Below are 17,440 nucleotides of genomic sequence, written 5' to 3' on the forward strand. Positions count from 1 at the left end.
ATGGCTGCAGTCACCATCTGCAGTGATTTTGGAGCCCCAAAAAATAAAGTCTGACACTGTTTCCCCATCTATTTCCCATGAAGTGATGGGACCAGATGTCATGATCTTCGTTTTCTGAATGTTGAGCTTTAAGCCAACTTCTTCACTCTCCACTTTCACTTTCATCAAGAGGCTTTTGAGTTCCTCTTCACTTTCTGCCATAAGGGTGGTATCATCTGCATATCTGAGGTTATTGATATTTCTCCCTGCAATCTTGATTCCAGCTTGTGTTTCTTCCAGTCCAGCATTTCTCATGATGTACTCTGAATATAAGTTAAATAAACAGGGTGACAATATACAGCCTTGACGTACTCCTTTTCCTATTTGGAACCAGTCTGTGTTCCATGTCCAGTTTTAACTGTTTTTTCCTGACCTGCATACAAATTTCTCAAGAGGCAGATCAGGTGGTCTGGTATTCCCATCTCCTTCAGAATTTTCCATAGTTTATTGTGATCACACAGTCAAAGGCTTTGGCATAGTCAATAAAGCAGAAATAGATGTTTTTCTGGAACTCTCTTGCTTTTTCCATGATCCAGCAGATGTTGGCAATTTGATCTCTGGTTCCTCTGCCTTTTCTAAAATCAGCTTGAACATCAGGAAGTTCACGGTTCACATATTGCTGAAGCCTGGCTTGGAGAATTTTGAGCATTACTTTACTAGTGTGTGAGATGAGTGCAATTGTGTGGTAGTTTGAGCATTCTTTGGCATTGCCTTTTTTTGGGATTGGAATGAAAACGGACCTTTTCCAGTCTTGTGGCCACTGCTGAGGTTTCCAAATTTGCTGGCATATTGAGTGCAGCACTTTCATAGCATCATCTTTCAGGATTTGGAATAGCTCAACTGGAATTCCATCACCTCCACTAGCTTTGTTCATAGTGATGCTTTCTAAGGCCCACTTGACTTCACATGCCAGGATGTCTGGCTCTAGGTCAGTGATCACACCATCATGATTATCTGGGTCGTGAAGATCTTTTTTGTACAGTTCTTCTGTGTATTCTTGCCATCTCTTCTTAATATCTTCTGCTTCTGTTAGGTCCATACCATTTCTGTCCTTTATCGAGCTCATCTTTGCATGATAGAAGCAGATAAATCAGACAAAGTCCCTCCCTGTCCCTCAGTAGCTCTCAGTCTAGTCATCTTAGAAATACACAGCTTCAACACAATAAAGGAAGTGAAAAAATTTAGTATAAACAAGATCTATAGTTTGGGGACATAAGGTTTCTATGAGTTCAGCCACAAAATATATAGATGTGCTAAGAAATTATGTCTCCAAATCTGTCATGAGTCACAGACCTGACAGAAAATCTTAGATATAAATTATTTTACTCTTGTGTTTATCTACTATTGTTTTTGAATAGTATGAAAGTCTAGTTACATGCATAAATGCTATAATGAATACAGAAATAGATGTATAAATATATAGATAAATATAATTATAGAGAAAATCAGATTAATATAAGCTATATACAATAGGTTTCCCTGGTGGCTCAGATGGTAAAGAACACACCTGCAGTGTGGAAGACCTGGGTTTGATCCCTGAGTTGGGAAGATCCCCTGGAAGAGGGCATGGCAACCCACTCCAGTATTCTTGCCTGGAGAATCCTCATGGACAGAGGGGCCTGGTGGGCTACAGTTAATGGGGTCATAAAGAGTAAGACACAACTGAGCGACTAAGCATAGCATGAGCTATATACAATAATATTATCTCATAAAATAGTTTACAAAAATATATATATAAAGTATATTTATTATATTCTGCACAGCACATCTTGTATTATATATTATTAATTATGTATTATATTATGACATAAAATATAAATTAAGACAGTGAGGCAAAGAAAAGAGTTGTTAACATAATATTAAGCCAGGGGTTGAGTACATTATTTGAAAATGCATACTATTCTATATATGACACATAGAGATACATATAATATAGAAATTTTCTGGGCAATAGTGTTAGGTTTTAAGGAACCTTATACATGTTCCTGCCATGGCCTACCTAAATTTAGGGTCAACTGAGAGACAGAAATGAGACTAAGACAAATAGAGTTCAAAAAAATCCCTCTTATTACTGATAAAGGCTAAGTTGTAATATATGACTTAGGTGTGAAGCAACTGTGAGGGTTTTAATATAAAACTTCAGAAATAGGCCAGGTCATCAGTCACAGGCAAGGCTAGTCAACCACAGGCCTCAGCATACAGTAAACCTTATTGCCTTCATGAAGGGGCAAAACAGAACGCATGCTCCTGGCAAGCAGGCAACTTCTTCTAAAAAAGTAGATAGCCACTCATGCTGAGCTCCTTTTCCTACTCACTAATCACCCTGGTCATTCTTCTTCCCTTAGGAGAAGTGGATGGACCTAATCCCCAACACGGTGGCCTCACAAGCCATTAGGCGTGGCCACTGAGTTCAATATAGCTCTCCACATCAAGAGAGGAAGTCAGCCCATTTTTTAGGACAGTGGCTCCTACATTCCTGAGGCCTGCCCTTGAGGCCTGCACGAGGCCAACCAGCACTCTTAGATATGCTCTGTAGATTTTGATTGCACAAAATCTTGAAGTAGGTCCAAGAACATCAGTGAATTTATCTCAAAGATTGAAATTTCACTCTCAGTTCTATGTTCTAACCTCAAATTATATCAAGCCCCATTATTTAATATCAGAGCTTCTGCAATGAAGTGAAATGCTGAGTAATTATACCAATAAGACAATTTCAGAAACATGGAGGATACAGATTTGCCTATAGCTCCCCTACCTCTATTAAGTTTTGGAGGAAAAGTTAAAAAGAACACATTAATGTCCCTTGCATATTAAAGTATGTTGTTGTTTAGTCGCTAAGATATGTCTGACTGTTTTGAAATCCCATGGACTATAGCCTGCCAGGATCCTCTATCTATGGAATTTTCCAGGCAAGAATACTGAAGTGGGTTGCCATTTCTTTCTCCAGAGGATCTTCCTGACCCAGAGATGGAACTAGCATTTCCTGCATTGGAGGCAGATTTTTCACACTCAGCCACCTGGGAAGTCCATATGAAAGTATGCGTGAAAGTCACTCAGTCATGTCTGACTCTTTGCAACCCATGGACTATACAGTCCATGGAATTCTCCAGGCCAGAATACAGGAGTGGGTAGCCTTTTCCTTCTCCAGGGGATCTTTCCAACCCAGGGATCGAACCCAGGTCTCCCACATTGCAGGCAGATTCTTTACTAGGTGAGCCACAAGGGAAGCCCATATTAAAGTAGAAAGTTGTTTACATCCAAAGAGATTATAGTACAAAGTCAGAATTACTTGCCTCATGATTTAAAAGATCAAAGAATATGGACTCCAAAACTCCCCTTTTTCACAACCTAAGTGGACTCTACCAAGTACAGATGTCGTTCTTCAAAGGCACATAAATTGCTGTTTGTTCATTACCAAGTCTCCCATGACCCTGATATTTAAAGAGAATGAAGCACTGATTGACATACTATATTATCACAATATTGACCCCAACCTCCATCAAATTTTAAGAAACATGTTAATCCTGAGTCCCTAAACAGCTATTCTAGGCAAAAGTGTATTCCTCATGCCTGTACATACTATTGCCAGAGACCAAGAAGAGAGTTGATGGTATCTGAGAATTCAGAAGATGGAAGAACTTTTGGTTTAACCTCATCCAGATATTGGTCAGCTTATGTTCATTGTCCCTAGCCTACAGAATTTGAGGTTAAGTACAATTTGGAGAAATCTCCCACTAGAAGTTAAATTATGGCACTGTTTTAACTTTGAGAGAAGCTGTTCTCAAAGTGTAATTCTTGAGCTGGCAGCATCAGCATTACCTGAAAACTGGTCAGGTAGGCAAACTTTCAGGTTCCACTCCAGATCTAACAAATCAGAAACCTACCCTCCAGGTCATTCTGATGTACCTATGAGCTGCACTGAACTAGAAAACATCCCCAAACATCATGTCTCTTCTCTCACAGTATCATTGGAGATATTACTGTTTCTTGGCCCAGTTTTAAACATCCGGTTTTTTAGCAGAGGTGACTGATGGCTTCGCTGGTGGCTCAGTTGTTAAAGAATCTGCCTGCATTGCAGGAGACTGCCTGCAATATAGGAGACCTGGGTTCGATCCCTGAGCCAGGAAGTTCCCCCTGGGGAAGGAAATGGCAATCCACTCTAGTATTCTTGCCTGGAAAATCCCACAGACACAGGAGTCTGGTAGGTTATAGTCCTTAGCATTGCAAAGAGTTGGACATGACTGAGCAACTAAACCACCACCCCACCAATCATCAGATCCATCTGAAGCTTATCTTTCTGCACATTCAAAGCTTTTGAATTCCATTTTCCTGCCAAGTCCTGGCTTTCTGGCTCCTGGTGTTGCATTGAGTATGTATTCTTTCAAGTGACAGATGGTTGTATGCAAGGGTTTTCAGCCAGGGGTTTCTCCAGTCTGGAAGCTCTGTGTCCCAGGGGCTTTTAGCCTTGCTTCAGGTTGTGAAATTCAAGAAATCTACCTCCCAGAGAGTTTCCACTGCTTCCCCATGGTTTTTTTGTTTGTTTGTTTGTTAGTTTTGTTTCAAGCTGGAGAATGAACCTCTGAAGATTCCTGAACTGAAACTGCCAGCTGATATCTCTCATGACTGTGGCCCTTGGGAGGCCAGTAAAAATCAATCCCTCTACTGTGTGTTCTAAGGCTATACTCAACATTTCAGAGTTCAGGACTTAATTGGCACTTGTGTCTCCTACGTTCTAGTCTGTGGAATTAACATTGACCTTGGCCATATATTTGAATCACCTCTAGAGTTTCAAAGTGAAAGCCGTTCAGTCGTGTCCGGCTCTTTGCGACCCTATGGACTGTATTACAGCCCACCAGGCTGCTCTGTTCATGGAATTCTCCAGGCAAGAATACTGAAGTGGGTTGCCATTCCCTTCTCCATGGGATCTTCCCAACCTAGGGAGGCAGATTCTTTACCGTCTGAGCCAAGAAAGAACATTTTAATGCCTGGACCACACTCTAGATTATTAAAATCAGAATATCTAGGGGTAGGACTCAGACTGGGTATTTGACGGCCCTCAGCTATTCTTTTAGTGTTCGTCTGTTACTACCGTGTTTAACCAGTTTACTATGCTTTTTAGTTGGGTCCCTTTACTTCTTTAGTACCGTGTGCCTTCTAGTAATGAGAGCCTTCTCTCTTCTTTCCGGTCCAGACTTGTTTTTCTGACAAAAGTGAAAGCGTTAGTTTCTCAGTCATATCTGATTCTTTGCAACCTTATGGACTGTAACCCGCCAGGTTCCTCTGTCTGTGGAATTTTTCAAGCAAGAATACTGGAGTGGGTTGCCATTCCCTTCTCCAGGGGATCTTCCTGACCCAGTGTTTGAACCCAGGTCTCCTGCATTGTAGGTGAATTATTTACCATCTGAGCCACTATTTTCTGACAAAGTTCTCCAGATATTGTTTTGTGGCATCTTCTACAGAGACATTAAAAAATCAGTAAATGATAAATCTCCCAAAAGTAACATTGTTCAAAAGAAATTTTGGACATCTTCACATTTCTGAGTTGGATAATCCTATACTAGACATGTTCTTCCATTACACTAATTTCTAACCCAGGATTGGACCTGACCTCTTATTGTCCTGCATAGCCTTTTTAAAAAATGCAATGTAAGCCTCTCTGTTCCTAGCAAACTCAAGACAAAGTTTACCATAACTTTCCCTAGGAGTGTTAGAATGAGAAATTTGTGGAATTAGGGAAGATCCAATGAAAATAGGGCATTTAAAAAAAAAAGGCTAGGCAGGCCAATAAGAGGTCAAGCAATGTTGTCATCCATTAGGCTGTACAATTATTGGCTTATGATGTCAATGTACTCCATATAAGATGCAGATAGGTGGGCGTCAAAGGATAATCACAGTGACATCATGTCAATATCTTTGCTAACCTTCAATGTGGGCTTTAAAGAGGAAAAGTATATATGTAAATATATAAAACACTCCATTTCTTAAAGCATATAAGGAGAAGAACAAATGAAATGTATCTAGAAGGTATTGAGGATGGATCAAATATTTTTTTCAATGTGTTCTCTTTGGAGTTATGATATTGAAACTCTGATCAAAGACATAAATATGAAATCAAATTCAGAACGTTTAAAAGTCCTTCACCATAACTATATTGAATCTATAACACATATAGAGAATGGAGATTAAAGCAGATCCATACATTTTGATACTGAGATTAATAAGGAAGATCATAGAGCCAAATATTACCAGAGTCAATTAACTACTACTCAGCAGGCTTCTGTTGACCGGATGACTTCTATCAGGCTAATGACTGCAAAAACGTATGATAGTCAACAAATTCAAGGATTTCAAACCCTTGAAAAACAGCCTTCTGTTACTTTACGTTATTATAGAGCTGATATACACAGGGTCCAGAGAAGGCAATGGCACCCCACTCCAGTACTTTTGCCTGGAAAATCCCATGGACGGAGGAGCCTGGTAGGCTGCAGTCCATGGGGTCGCTAAGAGTCGGACACGACTGAAGCGACTTAGCAGCAGCAGCAGCATACACAGGGTCCTCTGTTCTGCTTTTGTTTCTACAAAGTTTTAACTATAATTAAGCCCCCAAGTGAAGCTACAGAGACTACAGAGAACATACTGGTGGCAATAACAGGGTTCAGGTTAGTATACTAGGTTAGAATGGTCTTTTGAATTTGTTTAAAGTCATTCTGCCACTGAGAGATTAAGTCAGATTTATAAACTTGCAAAATTTTGCAAGGCTTTACCACCAATCCTGTACAATAGGAAAAAAATATAATGTAATAACTATTTTGAAGACAATTGAATCTTAGCTGCTTCTCCCTAGAAACATCCTCTGAAATGCAAGTTTTCCTGTTTAAAATGTCTATAATCACCTCTGATAATACATAAATCATCATCATGAATGAACAGCAGTTGTATTCAGAGATGCCCTGCATATTAAAAGGCACAGTTTGTTATACTTTGTGCCTCAAGAAAGTCTGTGTTAGAAGGAACAATTTGCTTTGTGTTAGGATGAGAAAGATTGAAACTTAAAAAAAAATACGAAATTACTCCATCATAAAATAAAGAGCCAGTGTTTGAAAGGTTCCAAATATCTTGGTTTTCAGTCCAGCTTCTTTGTTTTCAATTACTGTGATTGACTCTCTCCCCCTACTCCCATCCTCATGGGATTACTGATTTCAGCCTGCACTAAATTGTCCTTCTGGCAACCTTACTTGGGGAACAAGGGCAGTAAGGGGAAAGGGAAAATGAACTGACTTTGCTATTAGATAATGTTTCTACAGCCTTTGCCAAAGTCTCCTACCAATATCATTTGGAGACATTCAATTAGAACTAGATGATACATTTTGTGAGAACTAAGATATTGGAAACCTATTAAGTTTCTGGAGCCTAAGGGGGTGATGGTGAACAGAGTCCTGAATAAACCGGGACAAAACTGAAGCAAAAAACAGTCTATCTGGCAAGTAAAAATGAAATATCTCCATTTTCTGACAACAAGAAAAGGAAATGAGAAAATAAACATGTGAACAAAGGAAAAAACACTGAGGTCCCAGAAGAGACACCGGTTAGAGAGGATATGATTAAATGCAACCTTCAAATCATCAGCTTTTGTTTCTTTTGTGTTACAGTTTTCACTTAAACTTGGCACTGAACACAAATCTACGAAGAATAGCTGTACATTAGGATAGATTTGAAAAAAGAAAGCATTTACAGGTTTTCTTCAATACATACATATCTTAGCAAGTTAATATCAAATATTATGACTGTATGCTATTTTGATTAAAAAAGCCATTAACTAGTCTTGATTTAGACTTTCAGACATTTATTCATTATATAGATTTATTAATTTTGAAATAAGTTAATAAAATACTGAGATTTAAAAATATATAAATTGAAATAATGGTGAACTGAGTAAAATTTGGTGATATATTTCAAAGTACTACATAAGTGACCTAGATCAAAGAACAGTAGTCTGTTAAAGAGAAATTAGAGAGGATAAAGAGACAAAAAATGCACATATGTATATTTTTCTAATGTCAATGAAATGTGCTAGGTAAATAAATTCCAAAAATGTTAAAAATTGTTTCATTAATTTAATTAGGAAATGGATAAGAAAACAACAATTGGAAAGGTCTATTTTAGGGCAAGTTACATCAGCAGCATTAACAAATAATTCAAAATCCCAATGGCTTAATGCAATAAGAAATTTATATCTTGCTGACATGGCTACCTAATGCAGGTCAAGGGGTTTACTGCCTTCCAAGTAGTTATTCAGGTATTCAAACATCTTTCATGTTAGAATGTCACCATCTTCACCTTTGGACTTCAAAGTCACAGTGGATCTTCTGTTGACAGATCAAGGGAAGAGAGAAAATCTGAAGAAAGAATGCTTGCTCTTCTGATTTGAACCAGACATTGCCCATGGCCTTCTCTCTCCCTATCAGTTGGCCAGAACTAGCCACATGACCCAATCTAGAGTCTAAGAAAGTGGAAAACTGATTTCAGCTGAATGCCCAAGAGGAAAATGAATATATGAAACTATCATAGCTTAAGCGGACTAGAGCTTCATTCTACCTAAAAGCTTATTTCTTACAAAATTGAGAAAATTACAATCAATGCTGCTTGAATTTTACATTCTACCTACATCAGTGTTATGTGATATATTTTATACTTGTCAATTTCAGGAGAAAGCCTGATTGGCTGCCAAGTGCTCTCATAGGGGAGCATGGCCTTGGTAGGGTGTTCAGCCTTCATGTGTAGCAACAGACTAACGTCATCAGTCATGGTCAGATATGATGGTAGGCTGATAAATGACACTAAGAAAAAAAAATCACATGAGGCTTAAAATATGTACAAGAAAGTCCATTTATGAATTTATAATGTGAGGTCATTCCCACTGATGAGAATGCTCACTTCTCCTATCCAGAGCTCCTCTTTCTCAGAATGAAGATATGTAAGAAGTTAGATTATTCAGCATAAATTTTTTTGGCTGAGTACGGAATCAGTAAGTATTAAGGAAGTTGTGTAGTTTTATGACAATCATAATCAGATTTAAAACCTGGGCTGACTACCTAGGAGCTGTGCGACCTCAGACAGCTTGCTCAGCCCTGCCTCCTTCCATTCTCAGTTTATAAATCTATTAAATGTGCACAGTCATTGCACCTTCCACAGAGGTCTATTTTGAGAATTACACGCAAATCAATGGAAAGAGTATAACAGTTGTTCATATACAATGAGTATTCAATCCATGCCCAATATTTTCATCTAGCCCATAGTGAGATCCAGTGAATCCACTCTTCTCCATTTTAGAGATGATATCTTTAGGGTCAATGAATTTAGTGTTTCTCTCTTCCAAACAATGATGGCCACAATAACAAACTATCATATATTTCCCCGGGCTCAATTTTTCTAGACTACCCTCTTCTTCAGTTTACTTGTGGGATACCCGAATTCTATCCCTGGGTCAGGAAGATCCCCTGGAGAAGGAAATGGCAACCCATTCCAGTTTTCTTGCCTGGAAAATCCCATGGACGGAGGAGCTTGGCAGGCTACAGTCCATGGGGTCTTAAAGAGTCAGACATGACTGAGCGACTTCACTTTCCTTTCTTCGACTATATCATCATCACAAATGAGTCAAGAGTCATGAGTCAAGAAACCGCTCCCAAGGGTTTGAAACAGTCTCTTCTCACTGATCAGATCTACATCATAAGAACAATCTAAAGTAACTTCAGTTTCTTGGGCTGGGAATCTCATTGTGACTCTTTCCTGGACTCTATTTTATCTACTAAAATCTGCATTTTTTTTTCCAATAGGGTTGATTATATTTTCATTCTTGGATCAATGTTTAGAAAATTTTAATGACAGGGAAAATGGAGAGTTGACCATAGCTTAACTGTAATGCTTGGCACAGGCATTCAGTCTGGTTGATTAGATAATGATAAACACTGCCAAACTTTCTATCATTTATAAATTCATTCATTCATTTACTGATCCTTTCATTCATTCATAAAGATAGGAATCGAACCCAAGTAATGATTTCCATCTCACATGTATTATATTTTCTTTTCATTCTTTCCATCTCACAGGTATAACATTTTCATTGAGTTTTTCACTGGAAATTTAGTGCAGATTAAGCACTGCTACTGCTGCTACTGCTGCTACTAAGTTGCTTCAGTCGTGTCCAACTCTGTGCGATCCCATGGACTGCAGCCTACCAGGTTCCTCTGTCCCTGGGATTTTCCAGGCAAGAGTACTGGAGTGGGTTGCCATTGCCTTCTCCTAAGCACAGAGATGAAAAATATTAAAATATCAAAAACCAAAATATACTAGTTTTAATTAATTCAAACAATGCTTAAGAGCAGCAAAATGGTTTGTGACTACCCTGAACAGGTGTGAGTAGCATGCTCAACAACAGGTCTCTACTGAAAGAATCAGTGGAAAATAAGACAATCAGAAGAGGTGTGGCTGTTTCTGAACATACTAATTATTCATATTTTTACTCTGAAATTAAGACAAATAAATTTAGGCTCAATGGTGGTAATTCAGTTGCATAGATTGTCTAGATATACTTTTTGCTAGAGGGCAAATTGATTTGATTAAAAGGATTTTTTTGTTTGTTTAATATTACGTTTCTTATTATTGGAGTACAGTTGATGACAGAGTTGTCTTAGTTTCAGGAGTATAGCAGAGTGAGTCAGTTATATTATATCTACTCTTTATTAGATTATTTCCCCATATAGCTCATTACAGAGTATTGAGTAGAGTTCCCTGTGCTATACAATAGATCCTTATTAGTTATATATTTTTATATATAGTAGTGTATATATGTCAATCCCAATCTCCCAATTTATCCCCCTTCTTTTTGTTACTGTCACTTAAAATGGTGCTGGGTGCTTTCAGAGAAAGTTTCTTTTGTGAGCAGCTCTGCAGACTATTTTTTAAAAATAAATTTTATTGGAGTATAATTTCTGTACAATACTCTTAGTCTCTGCCATCCAACTAAATAAATCAGCTATATGTAAATACATATCCCTTTCTTCTTGAACCTCCCTGCTACCCACCCTCATTCCACCCATCTAGGTCATCACAGAACACTGAGCTAAGCTCCCTGCCTGCTGACTATTTGAGAATGAAGGTCTCAAATCTTTCAGTGTTATTAATAACAATATAAACACAGCCAGTAAAAGTCTGAGTACACATAATCTAGTAAAAAAAAAAAAAATGTAACTGACTTTCTTTCCACTTAAGAGTCCTTATTTCTCCAGGAGCAGAAACTTCATCTAAGCCACCTCAGGGTCATTTCAGCCCTGTTTTCTCAGAGATTGCATTGAGGTGCGGGGTTATCTCCATGGAATCAGGGCTGTGCTGCGTGTGGAGGCCAAGTGATGGTGGAGGACACTTGTTGGTACTATTATCCCTTCAGTGTGACATTTGCGGAGACCTCACTGTGACTTCCCAAGTGGCTCAGTGGTAAAGAATCTGCCTGACAATGCCGAAGATGCAAGAGACATGGGTTTGAGCCCTGGGTCAGGAAGATCCCCTGGAGAAGGAAATGGCAACCCACTCCAGTATTCTTGCCTGGAAAAGTTCATGGACAGAGGAGCCTGGCAGGCAACAGCTCATTGGGTCTCAAAGAGTCAGACATGACTGAGCAACTAAGTTCAGCACTCTACCCAGCCTGTGGGCTATGCACCTGTAATCTCTGATAGAAATATACCTTTCATGGATATGGAAGGTACTTCTAAACACTGTCTGCCGTGGCATCAACTATCTAAAGTTCCAAGGCCAGTAAACAAGAAAATAGAACGAGACAACTGATTAACTCAAAGATATACCCTACTGGTCAAGAAGATAAGCACAAGAAGTAATGACACGTGGGAATGACCTTGTATTGTGTCTTTAAATTTAGGGAAATATAATGATCAGATCAAAAGTCAACTCAGTAGGGAGCAAGTTTGAATAAAATAAGGAGGCGAAATGAAAAAGAGGGGAGAAAAACTCCAAAAGAATAAATATTTATATCAGAGGCTCAGTTATGTGTGCATTTGAGAAAGGGGGCAGGGGTATTTTCTGGCCATTTATGTTTCTTCCCAAATTTAGGTTTCTGCAGCATTAAGCATAAAAGTCTGTTACTCGGACAGCCAGGTGGTTACGTTTCCCTGGCCTCATTTCCCTGCATGCATTGCCTCACCGCTTCATATCACGGTATGAAAATTGTTAAAGAGGAAAAGAAGACAGAACCCTAAATTACTTCTATCCAATGGTGAGAATAAATACGTCTGAAGTGCAAAAGTCTCTCTGGGCACAGTACTTTGAGATTATAGTTCTGTAACTTTGCTGAACTGAAAATGCATTCCTTTTCCTCGCTTAAAAGCTGCTCAACATTCACGTTTTATTAGCAAGGAAGCATGAACAAAACAGTTTTTGATAAACATAAAAGCTGTTTTGCCTCATTATATTGAATGACAACTGAGATCTTACAGCTTCACGTCAAATTAGTGGAAAAACAATAATCTGTAAAAAAAAAGTGTGCACAAACATTTTTCTACAAAGCTAAAGATTCAAGGCAACGTGTCTGGAATGTGTTTCTCCCTTTAGGCTGCCTCCAGTCCATGACACATCTGTCTCAATTTCCGTTCTTCCCAGAACCTCCTTTTGGTCTCTCTGCAAATCCATTCCTTCTGAAACTGCCTCCTTCTGACCCTGCAGATGGAAACCGTATGTTTCTCTGTTTAAGGAAGTGTGCTTCTCAAGCAGAGATTTCTGGACACTTTTTATAATATTTTCATGTATGGCTTCCTGATGCACCCAAGATACTGTAATTTGCTTCAGGTTTGCCTTCATGCTTTAAATGCAGTAAAATAAGCTTTAATACCTTCGTTGATTTTTCTTAGCAAAATGTCTAAAACTAAGCATGGAGCTGTGAATTAGATATGTTTTGGACAAGCAAAATTTTCTATTATAATCAATTAGCACTTGTTGATCACCTCCTATGCTACAGCCTTGAGGTGCAAAGATAGAAGACCTAACACAAAGTGTACTGTAAAGTAGCCTTGTGTTGGCAGAAACCCGATGGAATCAATACCATACAATGCAGGAAGGGCTGAAATGGAGAAACTATAGATGCACAGAAGGAGACACAATCCAGAAAAATAAATTGACCAAAAAATAGTTTAGTTTCCTTTAAAGGGATAATTTTAATTTGTGAAGCAATGTATTCAAGTGTATAAAAGTGACATTAAATCATAAGTCTATCATAAAATTTTAAAATAATCTGAAACATCTATCTAAAATACTCAGAAAGTATCTAGTGTAATTATTTATTTTACATATTTCATATTTCAAACATGAAAGTAATAGCTTGCATATCATGTTGACATTAAGTAAGTTAGAAAGTAATTTGTGTGTGTGTGTTTAATGAAAACAAATAAAGAAGGATTAAAAAAATCAAGGTGATAAAGGGAGACTTTGGAAATTCTAGGGTGCCATGCGGAGAAGGCAATGGCACCCCACTCCAGTACTTTTGCCTAGAAAATCCCATGGACGAGGAGCCTGGTAGGCTGCAGTCCATGGGGTTGCTAGAGTCAGACATGACTAAGCAACTTCACTTTTACTTTTCACTTTCATGCATTGGAGAAAAAAATGGCAACCCACTCCAGTGTTCTTGCCTGGAGAATCCCAGGGACGGGGAAGCCTGGTGGGCTGCCGTCTATGGGGTCGAACAGAGTCGGACACTACTGAAGTGACTTAGCAGTAGCAGGGTGCCATGAAAAAACAAGTCCTCTAAGGATGATTCCTACATAAGCCTGTGAGCGGGTGTAGTCACTCAGTTGTATTTGACTGTTTGCAACCCCATGGACTGTAGCCCACAGGATCCTCTGTCCACGGGCTTTTCCAGGCATGAATACTGGAGTGGGTTGCCATGCCCTCCTCCAGGGGATCTTCCCCACCCAGGGATGGAACTCATGTCTCCTGTGTCTCCTGCTTGGCAGGTGGATTCTTTACCTCTGAGCCAGTTTCTACATGTTGACAACCAATTGTCTTGAGCAAATTTCTCACCCAAAGTTTCAAGGTCAGCAGGAAATTAGGGTAGGGAGGTAGGGATTTACAATACAAAGAAACAGGGGCTTCCCTGGTGGCTCAGTGGTAAAGAATTCACCTGTCAATGCAGGAGGCCCTGGTTCAATCTCTGGATCAGGAAGATCCCTTGAAGAAGGAAATGGCAACCCACTCCAGGTTTTTGCCTGGAAAATCCAATGGACAAAGGAGCTTGGTGGGCTACAGTCCATGGGGTTGCAAAAGAGTCCAACACAATGTAGCAACTCAAGAACAACAACAAAGAAACAGACTGAGATAAGGGAAGAAAGTTGAGAGTAAGGGGTTCTTCTAAGTGCCAGTGTTCTTAGAATCAAAAACTCACTACATAAAACATGCAAGTAAGAGGAGAAAATCAAGAATAATCTAAAATGGAAGCCATCTTTGACTAGGTTTTCAAATTTTTAAAAGTACCTTGTATTTTCAAAGCTCTTAAGAAGGTCAATTTTAATATTCCAACATTATTGGTAATATTTGTTATTCAAATAATAGTGAAAATATATGAGAAATGGTATTCCTTGGTCAAATCATGTAGTTTTCATATATTTACATATTTTAGTTTAGCATAAAGGATAAAGGAAAGGAAAGTGAAGTGAAGTCGTTCAGTCATGTCCGACTCTTTGCGACCCCTGGACTATAGCCTACCAGGCTCCTCCATCCAAAGAATTTTCCAAGCAAGAGTACTGGAGTGGGTTGCCATTTACTTTTCACTAAAAATGCAACCAAAGGAAGTGTAAGTCACTGTAAAGGAACAGAATATTTTAATCTAGAAAATCAAAGATTAAAAGGACTCGAAAATACACATCAGTTTCTTATTGGGAGTAGAATTGGGGCTGCAGGAGGAAGGGGAATTTTGGATTTTACTCCCAGAATCTTTCACAATAAGGCATTCTTGCAACACTATGTATTTAGAAAACAATAAACAAGGTTATTTTTAAACCCATGAAATAAACATACGCGGGTGTTTTAAAGAGCAATAAGACCATAATTAAAAAGGCACTGGAAACTATTACTAAGATTTGAGAAACAAAATTAATTAAAAAGAAAATGGGAACCGCATGTGCCTTCCCAGGCAAGCAGGCGTCACACAGGACTTCAACTTCAGGACACCAGCGCCCTCTTGTGGCAAAGATGGATACATTTTTTAATTTGTGTCACGGCCACAAAGGGTGATTGAGAAGGTTGCCTGATGAAATTCTGCTTCTTTTTTAGATTGAAATAGCAACAGTGATGCCTTCCGGAAACAGAGAGCTCCTCACCCCGCGCCCACAGCCAGAGGAGGCTGAAGAGGAAGAGGAAGAGGAATCTACCCCCAGGCTAATCGATGGTTCTTCCCCACAAGAGCCTGAATTCACCGGGGTTCTGGGTCCACAGACCAATGAAGGTCAGGTCCATCAGGGCTGGATTGTACTGACGTTCACTTGTCTCTTTCTCAAAACTGCCAAGTTCCAACTCTGCAGGGACCCACATGACCCAAGGAGAGAGCTTTGCTAGAGGCTAGGTTTGAAGCAGGAGATACACGTGTATTTTGCGTTAAAATATAAAGCAGTTTTAATAATTCAGCTTTGGCATGATGGAAATGATCAAATAACCAAAGATCTGGGGTGAAAATATTTGTCTGGCCTCATTACTCAAAAAGCTTTGTGGTGGAATGAATGCATTTCTAGACTAAAGGATACACTATTAGCAAGATCCTAATCCATGGCTGAGAGATCAAGTCCCAGCATTTCAAGGAGATAAGTGATGATGGTGAGGATGATAGTGATGGTAGTAATAATGTTTTCCATTGATTGAGCGCACTTTCTGGGGGCCATAATGCTCAGCAGGTCACATTATCTCATGTGACTACTACAACCTCCCTGTAGAAGGTATTAGTATTCATTTTTTTACATTATTACCTAGGAAACTAACTTAGAAAGGGTTGGAACTCTCCAGAGATCGCTGAGCATGAGTTTCACACATTGAGTTTTAAGCAAAGTTGTTCTGATTCTTTAGTGTGTTCTTAGTGGAAACCAAGCTGCCTTTCCACTCAGTCCCAGGGGCAGAGAAAGGAAAAGGAAAGACAGGGTTCCATAATATTGGACTCCACTTTGTAGGACCTGAAAGTTATGTAAACCAGGGCCTTTTGGATGATAAAAGGAATTCCTGGTGCTAAATGTGAGTCTATGGTTTGTCTATATATCATGTTAGAATTTGTCAGTGTCAACCTTGGGAGGTATTCAAGTGGCCTCACACTAGAATACTTTTACACACATAGAGAATGTGTGTGCTCTGATGAAGGGGGTGCAGAAAAAAATGAATAGTTTTCACTGTGAAGGTTTACTTACATCAAATGTCTCTGTACTGTAGGTTCTGGACATACAAAACAGCTTTAAATGACTACTATTTTCACAGATATTTCTGTTTAGTACAGAGAGACAGACATGTAAAGCAACTTAGAGACAGTAGATGTTATAGGTAATTTAAGAAAAAGTCAGTACATAACACAATGAGAGAAGAAAAGAGAGGAAAGAGCATTCAGATCCCCACTTTCAGATTTGCCGGATATTCAGTCTTGAGCAAAGCATTCAATATTTTTTTGCCTTTGTTTCCTCATCGAGAAAAATGGGGTAATCAGTAACAGATGTTACCCCATAGAGTTGTTGCAAGGATTAACTGAATGAATTTAGTGCTTGGCCCACAGTTAACATCATCAATGGTAGCGATTCTCATTATTATTGATAGAATTTTTTTTACTTACTGTCAACAAATTGTTCAGTGTACGACACATTAACTGTAGGCACGTGTTGTAAGCAGATGTCTAGAACATAATTCATTTTACACACCTGAAACCAGTTCCCCCTCCCCCCAGTCCTTGGTAATGACCAATGTACTCTCTGATTCTATGAGTTTCTCACTATTCACTAAGAAGTCATATGAAGTTGTCTTTTGTGAAATGCTGCCAACACGCCAGTCACTGAAGTGTTTTATATTGTGTCTTTGAAGAGACACAGTAGTACTAAGTACGTGCTAGTTATTATTATTTTCACTTTATAAATAGGCAAACTAAAATTCCAAATACCACAAGAGTGGTCCAAGATCATGGAGGTGGTACGTAATGGTGCTGGAATGAAGACAGAAACCACTAAATCCTGTCTTTAATGAATACATTGTATTCTTCCCACACAGTCAACTTTTTGTGGGGTGATAGAACATACTAAAAACAGAACCAGGAAGATACACACACAAGGAGAAGGAAATGTGCATACCCGGCAGAAAGTCCTCAAAACAAGGAAATTAAATATCT

General features: G+C 38.9%; 1 protein-coding gene across 1 annotated transcript in view; it reads left to right on the forward strand.

The window, feature by feature from the left end:
• The window catches only part of EPYC (epiphycan), a 41,231-nt gene that overhangs the window by 13,118 nt on the left and 10,673 nt on the right, over positions 1-17,440 (forward strand). The window contains exon 2 of the mRNA XM_055566392.1: positions 15,367-15,538. Within this exon, the coding sequence (XP_055422367.1) occupies positions 15,367-15,538 (172 nt within the window). The remainder of the gene's footprint in view (positions 1-15,366; positions 15,539-17,440) is intronic.

This window comes from Bubalus kerabau, chromosome 1 (assembly GCF_029407905.1).
Source record: "Bubalus kerabau isolate K-KA32 ecotype Philippines breed swamp buffalo chromosome 1, PCC_UOA_SB_1v2, whole genome shotgun sequence".
Taxonomy (NCBI): Eukaryota; Metazoa; Chordata; class Mammalia; order Artiodactyla; family Bovidae; genus Bubalus; species Bubalus kerabau.